The sequence below is a fragment of the Mercurialis annua genome, linkage group LG8, assembly GCF_937616625.2.
Source record: "Mercurialis annua linkage group LG8, ddMerAnnu1.2, whole genome shotgun sequence".
NCBI classification, from domain to species: domain Eukaryota; kingdom Viridiplantae; phylum Streptophyta; class Magnoliopsida; order Malpighiales; family Euphorbiaceae; genus Mercurialis; species Mercurialis annua.
Window position 1 is genome coordinate 37,959,446 of NC_065577.1, and position 13,953 is coordinate 37,973,398.

At 33.0% G+C, this 13,953-nt stretch overlaps 4 protein-coding genes across 7 annotated transcripts; all 4 read right to left on the reverse strand.

Annotated features, from left to right (window-relative positions):
- Positions 1-572: 572 nt before the first annotated feature.
- Positions 573-3,348, reverse strand: LOC126660440 (probable serine/threonine-protein kinase PBL10). Of its 2 annotated transcripts, none has more exons than XM_050353956.2 (6): positions 3,232-3,348; positions 2,214-2,509; positions 1,899-2,034; positions 1,671-1,816; positions 1,454-1,574; positions 573-1,110 (listed from the first exon to the last, which is right to left on the reverse strand). In XM_050353956.2, exons 1-6 carry the CDS (start codon positions 3,281-3,283, stop codon positions 671-673), a joined length of 1,191 nt encoding a protein of 396 aa, XP_050209913.1. In that variant the 5' UTR covers positions 3,284-3,348; the 3' UTR covers positions 573-670. The 2 variants fall into 2 exon arrangements, with proteins under 2 accessions (XP_050209913.1, XP_055959897.1); XM_056103922.1 differs by having other exon boundaries at positions 2,214-2,488; positions 3,232-3,313.
- Positions 3,349-4,122: 774 nt separating this feature from the next.
- On the reverse strand, positions 4,123-7,778 carry LOC126660446 (probable serine/threonine-protein kinase PBL10). The gene is made up of 7 exons (XM_050353968.2): positions 7,687-7,778; positions 7,091-7,159; positions 6,667-6,959; positions 6,415-6,550; positions 6,001-6,149; positions 5,715-5,838; positions 4,123-4,497 (listed from the first exon to the last, which is right to left on the reverse strand). The coding sequence occupies exons 2-7, from the start codon at positions 7,122-7,124 to the stop codon at positions 4,184-4,186; spliced, it is 1,050 nt and encodes a 349-aa protein (XP_050209925.1). The 5' UTR covers positions 7,125-7,159; positions 7,687-7,778; the 3' UTR covers positions 4,123-4,183.
- On the reverse strand, positions 7,484-10,221 carry LOC126660443 (probable serine/threonine-protein kinase PBL11). Of its 3 annotated transcripts, none has more exons than XM_050353965.2 (6): positions 10,079-10,221; positions 9,673-10,001; positions 9,036-9,171; positions 8,779-8,954; positions 8,566-8,689; positions 7,484-8,276 (listed from the first exon to the last, which is right to left on the reverse strand). In XM_050353965.2, the coding sequence occupies exons 1-6, from the start codon at positions 10,116-10,118 to the stop codon at positions 8,143-8,145; spliced, it is 939 nt and encodes a 312-aa protein (XP_050209922.1). In that variant the 5' UTR covers positions 10,119-10,221; the 3' UTR covers positions 7,484-8,142. The 3 variants fall into 3 exon arrangements, with proteins under 3 accessions (XP_050209922.1, XP_050209920.1, XP_050209921.1); XM_050353963.2 differs by having other exon boundaries at positions 7,484-8,456; XM_050353964.2 differs by having other exon boundaries at positions 7,484-8,456; positions 8,797-8,954; positions 10,079-10,220.
- Positions 10,222-11,020: 799 nt separating this feature from the next.
- LOC126660445 (receptor-like cytoplasmic kinase 176) lies at positions 11,021-13,602 on the reverse strand (the record flags this gene model as incomplete). The annotated part of the gene is made up of 5 exons (XM_050353966.2): positions 11,021-11,476; positions 12,301-12,421; positions 12,515-12,654; positions 12,823-12,958; positions 13,216-13,602. Coding segments are annotated over 5 exons (1,110 nt in total), but the record flags the coding sequence as incomplete, so codon positions are not given.
- Between the last annotated feature and the right edge of the window lie 351 nt (positions 13,603-13,953).

The window sequence follows — 13,953 nt, forward strand, 5'->3', positions numbered from 1 at the left end:
ATGACACGTCCTTAAAATAGTGGCACTATCGTAATTTTATTTGTTACTTATTTACACATTTAAATAGTAATATTACAATAGTGCCACTATTTTAATTACGTGTCATAATGTGATAGGCTTAATTCACGGATGACGTGGTAGACTAAGTCTACGTAAGAATTTCTCGTGTTTTGTTTACCAATTTATATATTAACCGAATCCAGTATAAGTTAAGGCACATAGAGCTTTAATTCCTATCTCAAAAATCGATAATTTTGTCCTTTAACACAACAATGTTGTCCATTGGTCAATTATTTTGTGTATGGATTTCACTTGACCGTCTACGACTCCATTGCGTGATGAGTACAAAAGCAATTTACACCAGTACCCTCATCGTTCAAGGCAATATTACGGCAACTGTTTTGTTTCCCGAGTAATGATATAAGATATTCCATGCTTCTGCAATGTAGATCAAGCAAATGGAATATCTGATTTTCTTGTAAGTTTTTTTTTTGGGTAGATGAACATTTGAACTTAATATTCTTGTTTATAGTGTTCACTTAAAACATGAATACAAATTCACACTTGAAACACAAATGAAAATCCACATTCATTTCGAATATACACCGATCCAAATGAACTTTTGTATCCCTTTATATACTAAAGCATGTATCACATTTTTGTGCAGATATTATATAGAAACAAGAGAAGTAGATGGCCTACGTGGATGAAACTCGAATCCAAACTTCATTTGTCTTGTTTCCTGATATTTGGAACTATTGCTTAATCTGTAATGTTTAGAGCCTCTACTTCTCTCACTACCATGGAAGTCCTGAACTTCTATCAGGACTCCAACGACTTCTTCAATATCTGGCCTGAGCTTTGGTTCCACTAAAACACATTTTAATGCAAGTTGAGCAACTTTTATCACATTGGTTGTGGCATGGTGGCCTGAGATGGCAGGATTTAAAATTTGGGAAAACATGTCCTTGCGTCCACGAAGGTTCCTTGCCCAAGTACCTAAATTTTGTTCTTCGGGTTGCCGATTTCTCTCCATAACTCGCCTGCCAGAGATCATTTCGAGGAGAACAATCCCAAAACTGTATACATCACACTTTTTACTAAGATGACCTATGTGAGAAGGAAATACAGTATGTGAGAAGCAGATAGATGAAACTAGCACGAAATATTAATTGTTATCTATGTAGATAAAGACATACAAACAGAAAATACCAAAATGGAAAACAGACAAAATGACATTTTTCACAAGAATATGTCATATCTACAGAGTTTTAGAGTTTCATAAGCATTTTCAAAAACGAAAAAGGTAACTCCAAAATATTGGAGTTAAAAAGTTTCGGGCAACATCTCGTAATCACACATTATAGAAGACTATTCGGATTATTATATTTTGTAAACAGGACAAGAAATGCCCATATGTGGAATATGGCAATATACCAAACCAAAGAAATACCTGTTCTAATATATTCAGGTGCGGCATATTCAGTGTCCACGGCCCTTGTGGAAACATAGCTTTTACTGCCTGTTGGCCCATCTCTAGCCAACCCAAAACCGGAGAGTTTGGCGTTATAATTCTGTTGTTTTAAATTGAGAAACAAATGTAATATTAAGTTCTAGTAACAACGTGACTCCAACAAAACTAGATTCAGCAGCTAGACATTTTCACTTACTGCGTCGAGCAGGATACTAGAAATCTTAATGTCTCGATGTATTGCATAAACCTTATTATGAAGAAATGCTAGAGCCTCAGCAGCACCAAGAGCAACTTTCATTCGGCGATCCCAAGATAGTGCTTGAATGTGGGACTCCCCTGCTCCTACAATACATATTTGATGTCATAAGAAAGATGTCACCGTAAGATTTCAAACAGAATAACAATGAAGATTTCAATTACTCACTGATGAATATATGATCCTCCAGGCTTCCATTGGGCATAAACTCATAGACTAGAAGCCGATAGTCATTCTCAAAGCAGTAACCGATCAATTTCACAAGATTTGGATGATAAAGTTGCCCCAGGTATTTGATTTCTGTCTATTCCACAAAAAATTGTCAATCATACTCTTTTAGAGATAGAACTAACAAGTGTTTGATGTAATTTCAACACAGTCCAGATATTGACTCTAAGTATCTTATGGTGCGAATGACTGACCTGTGTTGAAAAGAGGCAAGCATAATGCTTATATGAAAAAGATGAGATAAAGGACACTTACCAAGCATTCTTGTTGACCTTGGCTACCATTTGGGTTAAGCATCGCTACAGCAATAGCTGTACCGGTCTCAGGGGAAGCAGCCTTTAATGAATGCTCCTCTATCCACCCTTTGTAGACAGAACCAAAACCACCTTTACCGATCACAGCATTTTGACTGAAGTTACTAGTGGCTTTTTTTAGTTCATCCAAGCAAAAGATCTCCAGTTTGGGTGATTGTAGGATCTCACCATGTGAAGGCTCTATTGCAGATGAGACCTTGCCGATGTCATTCTTATCTTTGTCAACACAATCACACCCTATACATGTCAATATGCGTTCATATACTGAAAGACATGTTACTACATGATAAATTTAGGAGTATGAATTTAGTTTAAATCGAAATTACAAGGATTTAAAATATTTTAAACCAAACAAAATAGTTGGTTTGGTTTCTTTAATTTATTTTATACTAAAACTAAACTAGAATTATTTTACTTCCAAAACCGAACGGAAACAAAAAACCGTTTTTTCACAATGTCAAACCAAGTTTCGCCCATTTAGTTTTCCGTTTTAGCATACTCCTATCGCTAAAAGTGAAATGAACAAATACATGAACCAAAAATGGTGAATCTCTTTTACTACTTTTTATGCCCAATTGGTGTCATATCATCAGCTTTAAGTTCATTTAGTTCTCATTTATAAACACTGTACTCCCAAACTCAATCTCATAGAATACTAAATTAAAATTCCCAACACATACCTAAGAAACACCAAATTAATTAAGACTTAAAATCTCCACAATATGGGCTAAATTCACACAATTAGCAATTCCTTAACCCAATTTCATGACTCAATTCTATGATCAAACATTCTTATTAACACAAAGCAACATAACAAGATGGATTCAGCGGAAGAAAATGAAAACCTTGAAATAAAATCAATCAATAACATGTAAAACTTAATATCAATAATCCCACAAAAAGAGTAAGGACACAAATGAAACAAACTTTAAAATAAGGAAGATGAGAAATAAACATACCATGGAGTGAATTATTCAGCTGTTTTGTATTTGTACTAACGCATAACCCCATAATAAATACACACCCAGCCTCAGGTTTTGAAGAATGATCAGTAAAAAGATAAAACCCAGAACAAGAGTAAATGGTTTGTTAACTTTGACATTTTTTAGAAACGTAAATGATTTGTCGGAGGAAAGTGTTGAAGAAGCTTCCTTTTGTTCTGGAAGAACAAGACAGCAGTGGCGGGAACAAAAGTAATAACCAAGGAAAATACATTGAGGAAAAAATTCACAATAGGTCTCTAATTTTTTTAACTTGTTTTATTTTTAACATTTTTTAACATTTGAACTTATATTTTGTGCAATATGCTGCCTGAAACTATCAAACTTTTTAATCATTGGCTTAACTCGTACGAATGCCCCCTTTACTTATGTGGTTTCTCGTCAAAGTTTGTTATTCTGTATAATCAAAACAAAATATACAAAAATATTCTTATAATTTTTAAAAAAGTACAAATGAATCCTTTTACTTTTTTTAAGTATAATTAAGCCCTTTTTGTTTTTAAATAGAACAAATAATCCTTTTCGTCTTACACCATTAGAAACAAACATGCCTCTCATAATCATATAGGAAAAAAATTCAAAAATAATTTTAATGTTTAAAATATTTATCAAAAATTTGAGACGGTAAGTGTCCCAAAAGTAAACTAAAAAAGTTTATTTGTTTGATTTTAAAACAACGAGGGTTTAATTGTTCAATTTTAAAAACGCGAGGGTTTAATTATGCCCAAAAAAAGGTAAAAGAGCTGATTTCTGTTTTTTATAACTTCTGTCTATAATCAATAACCAAACTAATTGGTCATTTTATGGAGATAACGTATAAGAATCCATTCACTCATATTCTTCCTTCAATTTAGTCGGTTTTGAAATTTTTTTCTAAACTCAGAAATAATAAAAATAAACAAGATCTCATTCAAGATACAGTTTGGTAAAGCTGTTCTAAAGATTTAACAACTTCTTCCATTGTTGGTCTTTGGTTTGGTTCAAATGAGAGGCATTGCATTGCAACTTCAGCAGCTTTGAACACATCACTTGATGAACATTTGCCCTTAAGACAAGGATCCAAAATTTTGATAGTTCTACGTTTGTTTTTAAGGTAAGGCTTTGCCCATTTTACTAAATCTCTTTCTGGTGACTCAAAGTTTATTTCCATTGCTCGCCGGCCAGTTAACATTTCAAGGAATACAACTCCGAAGCTATACACGTCGCTTTTCGTGGTTAAATGACCTTGAAAAAAAATTAAAAAGTAATATAAGATGGTTAAGAAATTGGAAGTTGCATTAAATTTATATAAAAGTTTATTATTCAACCAATAAATCGTAAATCTGTCTAGTACGGACAGGGGTGTGCGGTTTTCGAGTGTGATTGAATTAACCAAGTTACAAAACCAAAATTTTAGTTTGATTTGGTTTCCTATTATAATTAAAAAAATTTAAAATTTGATTAATTCAATTCAATTTACAATTTGAAATTTCCTAATAAATGGAAGGATTAATTGCAAATTCATATACGAAATTTACCCTAATTTCCAATTACAACATAAACTTTGAAACTTGGCAATGTTAGTAACCAACTTTACACTTTTGGCAAATCGATACACCAAACATGAAAAATACTGACGTGGACATTGCAATATATTGCCATGTGTCGTTGCGTGATTGGTCGATGTACCAATTTGCCAAAAAATGAAAGTTGGTTGCTGACATTGCCAAATTTTAAAGTTTATGTTGTAATTGCAAATTAGGATAAAGTTTATGTATGCATTTGCAATTAACCCTAAATGGAAAAGGCCAAATTATATATATACAGCATTGTTTTTGAAACTTTTCAAAAATTCAGATACTCCTCTAATTTTCTACGACTTAAAATTAAGTTTGCCCCCTAATTTGTATATAAAGAGCAACTAACACCAATTTTTTTATATTATTATTTTAATAAATTAATTTTAATGAAGTTCAGTTATTCAGTTAACCAAAATAACCAACAGCACTAAACAATTAGTATGGTTTGTTATTATTTGTTTATATATATTTCGGTTATGATTCATTTAAAAGATTAGAAACATTCACTCACGATTAATTTGGCTCAGTTCAATGACTGAACCAACCAATTAACATCCCTAAGTAATTATCAAATAAAAACATCCCTAAGTAGGGATATGTAAAAACCAAAACAAAGCTAATAGCCAAAATAAACCAAAAAAATTTGATCAGTTTAAAAATTACAAAAAACATCAAATTTTTGGTTCAATTTAGTTTTGAAAGAAAAAAATCCAGTTCATTTTGTTGGTGCAAACCAACCTGAACCGGAAAAAAGAACAACCGGAATTTGGCTTGGTTCAAAATTTTTATAAATTATTTTGGTTTATTGATTCGGCTTGATTTAAACCGAATGCACACTTCTACTCATAATGCATAAATAATGAAGGAGTTTCGACATAATACCTATGTGGGTGTACTCGGGCGCTAAATACCATTCGGTACCCATAACCCTGGTAGTAACATGGGTTTTACCATCTGCTGGTCCATCCTTTGCCAACCCAAAATAGGCAAGCTTGGCATCAAAGTTCTGCAACAGTGTTACAATCAGAAAGCAGAATTTCTCTGATAAATTGCAAAAGTTAATATACTTGTCATAAAAGCTAAATTCTGACAACTAAAGGACGAGATGTTTTTGATTAAATGGCCTAAAATTTAATAGGAACTAAAGAAGTTAAATACTATACATTACCGAGTCGAGCAAAATTGTAGAAGTAGTAAAATCTCGAATGATGACATTTGCTTGTTTATGAAGAAATGCTAAACCCCTGGCAGCACCAAGAGCAACCTTTATACGAAGATCCCAACGAAGTGGTTGATTGTTAGAAGTAGAACAAGCGTCTGTACGACAAGTCCACATATGAAATTCAGTTCAGTTCCATTTGAAGTTATAAAAAGAATTTGACTTTTTGATTCGGTAATGTTCTAAAAATAAAAATATTTCAGTTCACTTTTAATACAAACCGAACTGAAAAAAATCAAACTGAACCAATAAACCGACTAAACTTTTTGGTTTTACTCGGTTTGAAAAATATTTTAAATTCTTATAAATTTGGTTCGGTTTGAACTGAATGTATACCCTTAATGAGGATATCATTTTACTTACTTGGAAAGATATGATTCTCCAAGTTATGGTTAGAGATATACTCATACACCAGAAGCCAATTATTATTTTCTGTGCAGTAACCAATCAGTTTCACAATATTTGGATGACATAGCAATCCCAGGTGCTTGACTTCTGCCTGAATATAAAAGAGAAACAAATACTAAAATTGTGAGATCTCGTGTTTATGCTCCGGCGGTTAGAACCAATTCACCTGAAAAAGAAAGGCAGATATAGCTATAAACAGACACTCACCACCCATTCTTGGAGACCTTGAGCACCATTTTGGTTAATCTTTTTCACAAAAACAATCATTCCCGTGTTTCGTGAGGCAGCTGTTAGTGAATGCTTATCAATCCACCCTCTATACACAGTACTAAAGCTTCCCTCAATTATAACATTTTCTCGACTGTAGTCCATAGTAGCCGCTTTTAGTTCAGCAAATTCGAATATTTTCAGCTTTGGAGAATTTAAGATCTCACCCTCTCTTCCAGAAGTTGATCCATTTATAAGATTCCTAGGTTGCCCTATAAATATTAGATCCTCTCCTACATGTCAACGTAGATGAACATGTCAAATTGGGTTTATAATCCATCAAATTAAACACAATCATCCTTATGAAATAGAAGATAAAGAAAATAATCAATCAACAAGAACCTTTAATATTTATAGAACATACCAGGACGCTTGGCTATGGCGAAACAGAGTCCCATTAGCAGCAGCAGCTAGAGATTACTTTCACAAGAAACTTTTAAACAGAGATGAAATTCAAAAGAAGCTTGAACCCGTTAATTTCAAGAAAGAATTCTACTGTTGAAGTGACCACCCAATTGCATATTTTTTATACATCATATTGATAACAATGTAAAAAGTTAAATAAAACAAGAGACAAAAATATGACTAGATTTTGTCATTTTGTATTTGTCTGGCTTCAAGCTTTGTATATTGACTATTTCTATTGATAATGCAGAGAGGTAACTCATTCACCAAGCATGTGGTAGAAATCTTGTCGGTAAAGAAACGGTGGCATGCTTATGAATTCAGATGCAGTAAAGAAACAATGCCTAATAACTGAAGGAACATACAGAACATACTTTTCTTTCACACACTAGTATGTGTATAAATAATTGCTCATACAAACAAAATCTGCAATAATCATGAATCACCTGTAACATTTTATTCCTATTTCTTGCAACTGAAACTTTTCTCTTCTTGAAGTAATTTTGGTGCAGCAGATTAAGAAAAGATGCATTAAGACAAAGTGTCAAGCCTTACCAATCTCCTCCGTCGCCTTAATATTGCTGCAATTCTCTTCAAGATTGGAGGCTCATTCTAAGCATCATCTTCTCAATTTTGCTTCAATAAGAACTTAGCCAGTATAGTAAGAACCGACAACGTCAAGGACAAAAAAGGAATTTCATAAGATGCCAAGAAGAGTATCCTTCCACCTTTCACAAACCCATCAACAGAAAATCAGAGGGCTCCTTCCACTTTTCACAATGATGCAGACAGACATAGCTCATCCTTCTTGTAAGTGAATACAACACAGTTATTATGCTAATAGACCAAAGGTTGATCACTATGTTCTAATGTAAGTGGCCAGGAATGGCATTCAACTCTTGACATTTATATTTCCCTCGAAAAATCTTATAAACACCAACAAAAACAATGCACATCTACAAGCAAACTACCATATGGTTACTGGGAAACCCAATCTGCAGTGGATATATACTAACGCATCTCTAGAGCTATATGCTCTAATGTCTTCACCACATCCTTCATCTCTGGCCTAAGACTAGGCGTTGTTAATATGCATTGCCTCGCAAGTTCTGCTGCTTTTAGTGCTCCACTCACTTCATATTTTCCTTCAAGACAAGCATCAAAAACTTTACAAAAATTGCGTTTACTATTAAGATGAGGCTTTGCCCAATCAACCAAAATTTGTTCAGCGGATGGCCTGTATACATCTACAGCTACCCGGCCAGATATAAGTTCAAGCAGAACAACTCCAAAACTGTATACATCAATTTTTATGTTGACATTACCTTCATGAGAATGAAAGAAAATAAAGTGAGGTAATAGTGGGAGAAATAACATCCTTAGGTTTATGCCAAATTTTGCCTGGGAAAGTCATTGTTTTAAATTGATAAGTACCATTTCTTATAAACTCAGGAGCACCGTAACCAGAAGCACCCGATATGCTTGCAGTAAAATTGCTTTTATCACCTGCTGGTACATCCTTCGCCATCCCAAAATCAGAGAGTTTGGCATTGTAGTTCTGTGACGTACAATTGAAAAAAACACAAGCTTTTATTTATATTCACAAAGTATTAGAATATTGAAAGTTACTATAACCTATAAACTAACATTTGCAGAGGCACGTACTGAATCAAGGAGGATATTGGAAGCCCTAAAGTCTCGATACACCGCTTTTGCCTCATCATGAAGAAATGCCAAGCCCTTGGCTGCACCAAGTGCCAGTCTTATACGATGATTCCAGGAGAGCGGTTCATTGTAAGAATATTCTGTTCCTGTAAAATCCACTGTCCAACACATATATTGTCACGTGACTGCTTAAGTTTCAAGGTTTAGTTGTCAAACAGATTAAGATGTCAAATACTCACCTCTAGTAAGATGTTTTTCCAAACTTCCATTAGGCATAAACTCATAAACCAAAATCCGGTGGCTATCCTCTAAGCTATAACCAATCAGTTTCACAAAATTCGGATGATACAGCTGCCCCAGGTATTTTATTTCTGCCTATTAAAAATGTCACAAGACTTATCAGCAACACAATTGTCAGATAACCATACAACTACCAAGTCCAATAGCTATGCAACATGAAAACTTTTCAAGCTCTACATTTCGGTGTCTCATTTATGTTTCTAAACACAGCTTTCCAAAACTCTATATTTAAAAGTTAAAACATATGCATACGGAAGTTTCCGTTTCAACATTCTCGTTTCCGTGCTATATAGTTCAAGAGCAAGATCTTCAAAACATTTCCGTTTCCATGCTATATAGTTCAAGAGCAAGAACTTCAAAACATTTTTGTTTCCGTGCTATGTAGTTCAAGAGCAAGATCTTCAAAACATCTTCTAATTCTATCCTTAAGAAGAACCCAATAAACATATCACGACTCTTGCCGATCAAAGCAACCGCAATTAGCATTTTGAGCCGGTAAATATGAATTCCATAAATTTAAGGGCATGATTTTACTATAGGCAAGACAATTTAAAGATTAAATAAAGAGATACTAACCAACCATTCTTGTTGCCCCTTGCTACCCTTTTGTTTAAGCACCTTAACAGCAACCGCCATGCCCATCTCCGGCCCGACGGCCGTCAGGGAATGTTCATCAATCCAACCCTTGTAGACAAATCCAAATCCACCTTCACCCAATAAATTATCTGAACTGAAATTCTCAGTGGCTTCTTTCAGTTCATCATAACAAAAGTTTTTCATATCAGCTGATTGTAAAATCTTGCCCTCTGACTCATAAGTTGAAGGCACTGTGTTACTGTCATGTGGCACCTTGCTGCTTGATCCATTGCTCAATTCATTCCCACCTCGATTTTCTAGGCACAATCCTGCATATTAAAACCCTAATTCAAATTAAAAGTACAGAAATTAAACATAAGAACCCAATTACAAAATGTCACATTACCATTGTTGGATTTGTTTGCTGCACTGGAACATAATCCCATGAAGAATTGTCCAGATACAGCTACAATTGGGTGTCGAATTACAGGAACAATTAAGACTGATTTTTGTATGAAATTGTAAATTTTTTGATACTTGATGTATACTTTTTGTAAAAATTAAAAATTTCTAATAGAACTGCAAAAACTATTGAACAAATATATATTTTAATTCCTATATTATTATATTATTTTTATCTGATACCTCCACTTTTATTTATTAGAATTGAATTCCTACACTTTTAATTTTATAGAGATTAAGTCCCCATGCGCTATTACTTCTACTTAGATAAATATTTTTTTACATTATTTTATTTAAATTGGGTTCCTATACTTTTATTTTTGAATATTACATACTTTAACATCATCTATATTTTTATTAATACATTTAAATCTCCAAATTTGATATGATAAAAATATTCTATAAATAGTAGAGAAATTAATTATCTTATTTTTTTATCATTTTTTTATTTTTAATAATAATTCATATACCATCTTTAATATTTATTATAATATCTAATAAATTTAAATAGCGATAAATTTGCTGTAATAGCATTAATATATTTGTAATTTGTTTTCATAACGGGGGATCTAATATCTATAGAATTAAAAGTGTAAGAATTTAATCTTGACAAAATGAAAGAATCAAATTCAAATAAATGTGACAATGCAAGGATCCAAATATGTGTTTTATCTAATTTTGTTTTAACATGTCAATGTTTGATTAGAGTAATATGTCAAACTTGCGGTTGCAATGAATTTTCATAATAAAATTATAAAAAATGAATAAAAGAACTTTTAGTATAACAAAAGTAAAATTAAAGAGTGTATTTATATACCAAAAACTAACTATTATAATAATATCAAACCTATATCTAGAGTTTAAAAGCAATTGCCTCCAATTTCTTTTCTCTAGTTTATAATGAACTTAATTTATGAATGCAATTAAACAAAGTTCAAAGGTCCATCGCTCACCCTATAATTACTTTAATTACAAATGTGGCTAATTCTCCATAAACATTACATATGATTACAAAGCTATATCTGCTCCAATTCCTTTATTACTTCTTCCATGTTAGGTCTGTGATTCGGAAGTAGTGACAAGCACTGCGTCGCAAGGATTACGGCTTTTCGAGCTCCGCTCAATGCATATTTACCTTCAAGGTAAACATCCATCACTCGAAATATTGTTCGTTTGTTTGTAAGTAAAGGCGTTGCCCATTCCACCAAATTTTGATCCATTTCTGGCCTATATTGAACCATGCCTGGCACGGTTCGGTACTGGTATGTAGCTGACCGGCCAGATATGAGTTCAAGTAGAACGACTCCAAAACTGTATACATCTGATTTTGTAGTAACACGACCTTCATCATAACAAAATGTAAATTAAAGAAAATATAACATTAGTTTCTATAAAACATAATGAAGATATTGCAGGCTACATGTTAAATAATCATTTAATTCAAAAGTTCAGGGACACAAATATACCTATTGGTTTTTAACCATGGTTGTCAAACCCGGCCCGGTGATAAAACCGGTGAGACTAGAGGGTCAAGGGTTAAAGGTTCAACCGGGGTTCAACCGGAATTAAACCCGTATTATAAAAATAAAAAAGTAAAAAGTTATAACTATTAATAATCATATATATATATTATATAATAAAAAACATAGACATAAATAGTAAGTTAGCTTGGTGGTATTGAATGCTTCCACTAAAAATACTAAACAACCAAGGTTCAAATCCCAATAATGACATTTAAATTCCCTATTTTTTTTAATAAGGGCTTGGGTTTTAAGTGATTGACCGAACCGGACCGGATTTTCCGGTTACTTGACAGGTTAATTGGTCCAATTCAGCGGTTATCCGGCCGGTTCGATTAAAAAACCGCGGACTTGTGATTATAAGGGATTTTAGTGCAACCCGAACCATTGATATGGCTGGTTCGAGGGTTTTCCGGTCGAACCGGCCGGTCCGGTTCGGGTTTGACAACCATGTTTTTAACTGTGAACAAAAATAAATCTATTCTTATTTTATGCTCAAATATTTTAATTAATTAAAAAAAATTCAATATCAAATTTTAATTCTTTCGATTATAGAAATTTTACTATCATATCAAATAATTTATTCACTTAAAAATTAAGGGGGTACATGAAACTCCAACTACAATTTTATAATTGCTAGTAGTACCTGTGGCTGTATACTCGGGAGCTGCATAACCTTCTGTACCCAAAACCCTCGTAGAAATATGTGATTTGTCGTCAGGACGATCCTTGGCAAATCCAAAATCCGAGATCTTGGCATTGAAATCCTGTCATTCATGAACATTTAATAAACTTGTGCTCAAACATGTATTTGTACATATATTCATGTTATGTTTTTCTAAATAGGTGCTTTCACATACATAATCAAGCAGGATATCGGAAGACTTCAAATCTCGATGAATCACTTTCGCTACATTATGCAGAAAGGCGAGTCCTCTAGCAATACCAACCGCAATCTTCATTCTGAGATCCCAAGAGAGTGGATGAATTTGAGCAGTCCCTAATATCGTAGAATACATGAGTTAATATTTCAGGTTAGCAAAAAGATCTTGGTTACGTTGCGCCCAAATTAAAAACGGTAAACTGGATTATTTTCCGTACGACATAGCTTTAAACCCGAATAAATTGAATGACAAAGAGTAAATATGATATTGCATTGTTAACTTACTTCCATATAGATGCCTCTCCAAGCTGCCATTGGGCATAAACTCATAGACTAAAAGTCGGCGATCCTGTTCTATGGAGTAGCCCAATAATTTAACAAGATTCGGATGGCAGAGCTGCCCCAAGTACTTTATCTCCGCCTATTCTCCGACAAAAATACAATAAGTATAAAGTTATGTTATTAATTCCAATGCCCGCACCAACATAATTTTATCGGAAAATTGTACTGGTGTTTTGAATTGCTAAAAATTGATCATTTGTATATGACATTATCAAGATTTAAAATTTGTAAAGTAATTAAAAAAACACGCTAAAATCCATTTTAAAATTTGTCGAAAGCTAACATTAAAAAAAACAGCCAAATTGTGACGGATTTTTAATGGCGAAAAATACTGACCAGCCATTCTTGTTGGCCTTGAGCACCATTTACTTGCAACATCTTTACAGCAATTCTCATGTCTTTCTTAGACTTAGGTGCAGATTTTGATGGAGGTTCGTCGATAAATCCTTTGAAAACGCGACCAAAACCACCTTCACCTAACACACTGTCTAATGGAAAGTTCTTTGTAGCTTTTTGTAATTCAGCATAGCTAAAGCTCTTCAAATTGGGAGATTTTAGGATTTCACCTTTAATCTCTGTAGTTGAAGGCAATGTTGTAGACAAAACCTTGCTGCTTGTTTTGGTGTCTACACATGTTAATTCCCATTTGTTTTCTAAGAATAATGTTATAGTTCGTTTGCTAAATAAATGTAATCCGAAAATGAATATAGTTAAATTCGGTTTAATTAAAAATATATTTTTTTGAAAAAAAGTTATTTATATTAATCATAAGAACCATAATCTAACGATTTGATCATCCAAAAATATCTCACTTGTTGGCTTTTGTTCGTTTATGATCCAAACTTTTAAAATCGTCAATTCTAGTATATTTTTCAATTTTCATTTTTAATTATAGCCATTTATTCAATTAGAATGAAAAACGTTTAGGTATACCCTTCAAATTGTTTCATATTGTTCTAATTTCCCTTTACAATTAAAAATTACAAACATGGAGTACTTTTGAACCTTTTTCTATTCCAATTTAAACTGCAACCTGAAAATCGAAAAATAAATTAAAATAGATGATTTTAAAAG

What these genes read in the sequence shown, in the direction of transcription:
- LOC126660440 (XM_050353956.2), bottom strand. Translation starts at nt 3,283, where the DNA reads ATGGGGTTATGCGTTAGTACAAATACAAAACAGCTGAATAATTCACTC. An exon ending in GGAGGATCATATATTCATCA is followed by an intron (nt 1,817 to 1,898) that starts GTGAGTAATTGA and finishes TATGTATTGTAG; the next exon opens with GAGCAGGGGAGTCCCACATT. An exon ending in ACCTGAATATATTAGAACAG is followed by an intron (nt 1,111 to 1,453) that starts GTATTTCTTTGG and finishes CTTCTCACATAG; the next exon opens with GTCATCTTAGTAAAAAGTGT.
- LOC126660446 (XM_050353968.2), bottom strand. Translation starts at nt 7,124, where the DNA reads ATGGGACTCTGTTTCGCCATAGCCAAGCGTCCTG. An exon ending in CGCCATAGCCAAGCGTCCTG is followed by an intron (nt 6,960 to 7,090) that starts GTATGTTCTATA and finishes GTTGACATGTAG; the next exon opens with GAGAGGATCTAATATTTATA. An exon ending in GGAGAATCATATCTTTCCAA is followed by an intron (nt 6,150 to 6,414) that starts GTAAGTAAAATG and finishes CTTGTCGTACAG; the next exon opens with ACGCTTGTTCTACTTCTAAC.
- LOC126660443 (XM_050353963.2), bottom strand. Translation starts at nt 10,118, where the DNA reads ATGGGATTATGTTCCAGTGCAGCAAACAAATCCAACAATG. An exon ending in AGGGGCAACAAGAATGGTTG is followed by an intron (nt 9,172 to 9,672) that starts GTTAGTATCTCT and finishes CATTTTTAATAG; the next exon opens with GCAGAAATAAAATACCTGGG. An exon ending in CAGTACGTGCCTCTGCAAAT is followed by an intron (nt 8,690 to 8,778) that starts GTTAGTTTATAG and finishes TGTACGTCACAG; the next exon opens with AACTACAATGCCAAACTCTC.